General features: G+C 36.4%; 1 protein-coding gene across 1 annotated transcript; it reads left to right on the top strand.

The window, feature by feature from the left end:
* Positions 1-4,352: 4,352 nt before the first annotated feature.
* On the top strand, positions 4,353-5,330 carry LOC133694331 (uncharacterized). Its single transcript, XM_062115825.1, has 2 exons — positions 4,353-4,679; positions 4,755-5,330. Exons 1-2 carry the CDS (start codon positions 4,362-4,364, stop codon positions 5,328-5,330), a joined length of 894 nt encoding a protein of 297 aa, XP_061971809.1. The 5' UTR covers positions 4,353-4,361.
* Positions 5,331-6,631: the final 1,301 nt, after the last annotated feature.

Genomic DNA, 6,631 nt, shown 5'->3' with positions numbered 1-6,631 from the left:
GCTCTCCACAGTGACAATGGTGGAGAATTTGTTAATCACGAGTTAAAACAATACCTAGTTGATCGTGGAATTGCTCATTAAACTACTTGCCTTTACACCCCCTCAGTAAAATGGGGTTGCAGAGCATAAGAACCGCCACCTTCTTGAAGTTGTACGAGCTTCCCTGTTCGAAGCTCCTATGTCAACTAGATATTGGGGTAAAGCCATCACAGCTGCAACATATCTCATCAACCGACTACCCTCGAGTACATTACAATTTTAGACTTCATTAAGAGTTCTTCATGAAGCCATAAATTCACCTATTATGCCGAATCTGCTACAAAAAATCTTTGGATGTATAGCCTTTGTTCATCTTCACAAACCATTAAGGAATAAACTAGAACCTCGAGCTCTTAAATGTGTCTTTGTTGGTTATGCTCAGCATCAAAAGGGTTATTGTTGTTATCATCCTCCAACTCACAAACTGTATGTCACTTTTGATTTTGTATTTTCATGAAGACAGAATGTATTACTCGACTCCTGAGCCCTTAATTCAGGGGGAAACAAAAACGACTTGCAGACTCATAATGATGACTTGTATCACTTGGATATTACAAGTGGTAAGTATTACAGTAATACACATCCACATAATTCATAAAATGGAAACAGTCAATATCATATAGAAGGAGTACAACTAGAACCGCAACCAACTACTTACAAATGACGACTAAATAGAAATGGAGCAACAAGAATCTCAGCCATCTCAGTCATCAGTTACCCTCTTCATAATGTACCAATGGATCAATTGCTTCCTGAGTTTGAATCCGTGTCTAAATCTTAGGTAAATACTGAAACTCAACTCAAAATTCTGCCCTATAGAACCACAAGAGGAAAACCCAAAGTTGACTATGAACCACTTCTCACTTCTAAACCTCATTATCTCATGAATAATTTTATGTCCTACCATAGACTATCAAAGGAAAATAAAGCTTTTGTGAATCAATTAGCTACTATATCTATTCCTAGTAGTGTGAAGGAAGCCTTGAAAGATCCTAAGTGGAGAGAAGCTATGAATGAAGAAATGAGATCCCTCTAGAAGAATTCAACATGGGAAATGGTTAACTTACATGCAGAAAAGGTACTGGTTAGATGCAGGTGGGTGTTTACCATTAAATATAAAGTAGATGGCACAATTGAAAGGTTTAAAGCAAGGCTAGTAGCCAAAGGATATACTCAAACTTACGGGATTGATTATATGGAGACTTTTGCACCAGTGGCCAAGATCAATACTCTGTGAATCCTACTATCTCTGGCTGTGAATCTTGACTGGCTCCTATACCAATTTGATGTAAAAAAATGTGTTTTTGTATGGGGATCTCCAAGAAGAAGTATATATGGAATTACCTCCTTGATGTATTATTCAGATCAAAGGAAGCACACAAATATGTAGATTAAGGAAGTCCCTATAAGGGTTAAAGCAGTCCCCGAGAGCATGGTTTGGGAGGTTCATAAATTTTATGAAGTCTATTGGATACAAGTAAAGCAACTCAGATAATAAGTTTTCAATAAGAAAGCAATTACAACTCTTATTATATACGTTGATGATATGATAGTAACTAGAAATAATCCTGAAGAGAAGAAAACATTATAGAGTCATCTTGCCCAAGAATTTGAAATGAAATCTCACGGCCAGTTAAAATACTTTCTTGGCATTGAAGTATTAAGATTGAAAGAAGGAATCTTCTGTCTCAAGGAAAGTATGCCTTAGTTTGTTGAAAGAAATAGGTATGATAGTGTGTAGTCCAGTCAATACTCCTATAGAAGAAAATCTAAAATTAAGTATACATCCACATCAAATCCATACCAATAAAGAACGTTATCAGTGATTAGTGGGACAGTTAATGTATCTTGCACATACCTACCCTGATTTAGCCTATGTTCTAAGTGTGATTGGTCAGTTTATGCACTCCCTACATGAAGAGCATATGAAGGTTGTCACACGTATCTTGCATTACTTAAAATCATCTCCAAGTAAAGGGATTTTGTTTAAGAAGGGAGACAACTTAAAGATCGAAGGGTATACTGATGTTGATTGGGCTGGGTCAATAGAATATCGACGATCTACATCTGGATATTGACATAACTAAAAGATTGATGTCTTCTCCTAAGAGCAGGAGTGTCGAAGTAATAAATAACCCGGTAAGACCAGGGTTGAACCACAGGGAGGTTAATTGTATAAATTATAAATAACAACAACAACAACAACAATAAAGAGAGCTTTAAGATGTGATATTGATATGAAGATTAAACAAGGATAAAATAATTATCAAGGTTAAAGGATCCACTAATGGTATTTCAAACAAGTATAGTATAAACTCTTTTTATTACTCAACTAAAAACCACACACAAAGGAGGTTCCAATCGGATTATAAATTGTTAACATGATTACATTAGTTATCTTATTCGAATAATGTTAATACTTGTAAATGTTGTCAGGCATTCATGATTATAACTTATGTTAACAACAAATCAAGTTCCTTTCATAGCACAGGTGTCGATTATACCATACGGTTGGGCTATGAAAGTATCAAGTATTTGTTGTACCAAGGGCTATACAACATAAATATAGATTAACCATTTAACAAACAAAGTATTAAAAGTAAACAAGATAACAAATATAAAATATGTTAGTATCAAACATTAAGGTCCATGTTGAGTTTATATTATATTTATTCTTACACCATTAGTGTAACCTTTTCACCTTAACATGATATACTTAGCTAAACATAATGAAAGAGAGAAACATAAATAAACAAGGAAAGGAAATGAAAAGTATAAGAAAGAGATTAATATAAGCAAAACTTAAGCATTACAAAATATATAGAGAGAGCAAGAGAATGATCTTGATCTGAAAACCAAGATACCTAAATACATGGCAAATGCCTTCTTTTATTTGAAAAAATTCGAAACTATTGATTTGTTGACTAATTATTGAGTGGGTGGCCACATCTTGACTTGGTGACAATCCTTATCTTCTTGTATGCCAAAAACGTCATTAATAACGTCATAATTTGAACAGACTTAAACCATGAAAGTTCTAGGAAATTGTCTCAGCTTTCCAGGAAAAAACAGTTAAGGTCATTTGGACTTCTAGAACTTGAGATATGAGCTGAACATTGAACAATGTCTGAGCTGCAAGACAGATTCAAACTTCTCCGTTGTTGCTACAATTTGGACTTGAAAACGGCCTTTTTAAATCTTGGACTCCCATGAAAGTTTTAGATCTATGTCTTAGCTTTCCATCCATGTAAGGTAGACCTAAATCCAAGATCTACAACTCCAGATATGACCCAATGACCGAACAGTGTTCCAGTTTGGACTGAACCAGCATCTCTTTTTCAAGTTTGGCCCTCTCTTTGTCCTTTCAATTTTAGTACTTAAACTCATCAATCAATCCTTTCATTTATGTGATAGGCTTGTATTTAATATGAATATTTACCATAAATTAAAGGTATTTTATGGTATCAGACTTGTTATTATAAAACATGGTTTAGTTAAAGAGTTATTGATACTTCAAGTTCAAAATGATGATATAAAACCTTGATAAAAATACACTTTTAAGTATTAATCAGATACTTTACATTTTTAGGGGAAATTTGGTCATTTGGAGAAGTAAGAAACAAGAAGTGGTGGCTAGATCGTCAGCTGAAGTCGAATACAAGGGAATGACCAAAGCAATATGTGAATTATTATGGATCAAGAATTTGATGCAGGAATTACACATTGAGCAAACAAGCCCTATGAAATTTTATTGTGATAGTAAGGCGGCATGCGATATCGTCCATAACCCAGTTCAACATGATAGAACTAAACACGCTAAGGTTGATAGACATTTTATCAAAGAATAGTTAGAAAAAACAATTATTGAAGTACCTCATGTTCGGTCTCAAGATCAGCTTGCCGATGTACTAACCAAGGCAATGTCAAACCAAGCTTTTAATATCAGTCTCAACAAATTAGGCATGAGTGATAACTATAGTCTAACTCAAGGGGGAGTGTTGACATTCTAGTCTAGGATTCTTTCCCACGTGATGGACTATCAGTTGCCAGTACTAAGGCTTCTACTCCCTTTGTATATTCTTGGTTGTTACGTATATAGGGTAGAATTGTATATCAGTTTGTTAGAGTCCGTAATTATAGGGATCTATCCTTAGATTTTAGGACTATCATGGTTGTTAGACTTCTCATGTAAATAGATATTATATGAACTGCTGCTGCTGCTACTTAAAGACAAGCATTGTGAATTGCAGGGGTAACTGAATGAATAAAAAAACATAATTTTATCTCACATAATTTTATCTCGTTTTAGGTTTACCTTGGGAATGGCAAAAGTTAATAAGGTGCGATGCAAGGCTGATTCCCGGCGGCACAGAGTGATGCCATATGTGTTGTCACCTTGCTCCTGGAAGGCTGGTAAAGATTGCCACTTGAAGAAAAACCATTCAAAAGCTTCAGAGAAAAAAGATCGGGAAGGTGCAACCTGCTCTGTTTGTCTGGAGCATCCTCACAATGCAGTGCTTCTCCTTTGCTCCTCTTATAACAAGGGCTGCCGTCCATATATGTGTGCCACTAGTCGCCGTTTTTCCAACTATCTTCAACAATACAAGAAATCTTATACAAAAGCAACTCCTACAGAAGGGGTTCGGCACGAAAACAGTTCAATGGATCATTCAAGTTTCAGCTTGCATGCGGAGCTGACCTATGAGAGGGTGGAGGTTCCAGAACTTTTATGCCCACTTTGTCGAGGGCAGGTTAAGGGTTGGACAGTGGTGGAACCAGCTCGTAAGCTTCTCAATGCCAAGAAAAGAACCTGCATGCCGGATAAGTGCTCATTTGCTGGAACATATAAGCAGCTCAGGAAGCATGTTAAGGCAAAGCACCCTTTGGCACGACCCCGAGCTGTGGACCCTGTACTCGAAGAAAAATGGAAGAAGCTTGAATGTGAAAGAGAGCGAAACGATATAATCAGCACAATTATGTCATCGAAAGCAGGGGCACTAGTACTTGGTGATTATGTGATCGAGCCGGGGTATAGTGGTGCTCATAACGATTACGATTCTGATTCTGATTCATCCCTTGGTGATGGTTTCTTATCTTTGGGGTCGTTTGATAGAGGGCAGAGTAGTGGCACCCGCTTTCGTAATGAATATCACCTGGACTATGAGTCACTGGATGAGGAGGATTATGGGATGCGCCGATCTGGGGCTATGGGTTCTGCAGCAATATCTGGACATGGTTTTCACAGGATACTGCTGGAGAGACCAAGGAGGCAGTGGTCTATATACAGGTAGTAGAGGTCGAAGTTATTGAACACAATTGGGGTTAATAGGGACCTTGATCAACCATCTCAAATTGGTTTCTCAACATTTTTTTCCTCTTCCATCATGTGCCACCCGTGATGGTTGCCTATGTACCCTGATGTGGTGCTGTGATTGTTGTCAAATAAGTGGTTTCCAACAAATAGGAAGAATTTCTGGTATTTCAAAAAAAGAACTATAACTTGCTGCCCTGATGCCACTATCGATTTTCAGGTCCATCCTTTCCTGCTTCTTGCTTAGGAACTCGAGAACTGGAGAACACAAAGGATGGTAGCAACTCGACATAACTACTAAACATCAGCAAGACAGACTATGAATTACATGTTCTTTGTTGAAACTTGAAATACCCAGTCTATATTGAACATTCGGGATGTCAAAGTCTGGTGTGCATAATTGGCTTCGAATCTCAACTACCTCGTTTTGGATATGTCTGTGTTACAGCATGACGGTTCGCTGGCAGTTTTGAAGCAATAGAGAAGATTGCAGCAGAATAAAAGACCAGACAGTTAGCAACAAGTTTTGCACGTGGAGGAATTAATTCACACGTGATGTTACTTGTTAGCAAAGTAGTTTGTAGTTGGATTAGTTAGTTGGATGAGAAGACAATATTGTATAAATGCTGGTGTATCAATTCCTTGGAACTCAAGTAAAAACTAATGAACAATTTGCAGAATTCTGCATAAACTCTTCTCCTTACAATTTCTTCTACTTCTCCCTTTCTTTTTCTAGTAACTTGTAAGGAAACTCCTTACAATTGGTGTCAAAGCCTCTTTTGGGGTAAAGAAATTTGTAGAAAACAATAAGATCAAGGCTATTGAAGAACATGGAAGGAAACTAGATGAACAAATTCAACAGTTGCAAGCATTGACAGAGAAGCATAACAAGAAATTTGATCAAGTCAATTCACATGGAGGTGATCTTGGCCATTCTAAAGACTAATTCAGAAAGTCAAGAAGTTGAAAGGACTAATACAAGTCCTGGAGAATTGATTCCAAATCAGATGATGAACCGGCGAGGGAATGAGATTCTGAATCAAAGATATGATGGAATGGGACTCATAATTTAGTTGATGAAAAACATAAATTGCAGGAAAATATATGTTGCTCTTGATATTACAATGTTTGAAATAATATATATATTATTTTCACTTTAGTTTATAACAAGTATTTTTTATTTTTTTTGGAACTAACTTAAAATAGTAATTTTTCCGTTCATCAAATTATGTTAAAAACTTATTTGTAATCATTGTAAAAAAGACAATTCAATGCTAAGAA

This window comes from Populus nigra, chromosome 5 (genome assembly GCF_951802175.1).
Source record: "Populus nigra chromosome 5, ddPopNigr1.1, whole genome shotgun sequence".
Taxonomy (NCBI): Eukaryota; Viridiplantae; Streptophyta; class Magnoliopsida; order Malpighiales; family Salicaceae; genus Populus; species Populus nigra.
Note: the sequence above shows the minus strand (reverse complement) of the source record. Positions and strands in the feature narration are given on the sequence as shown.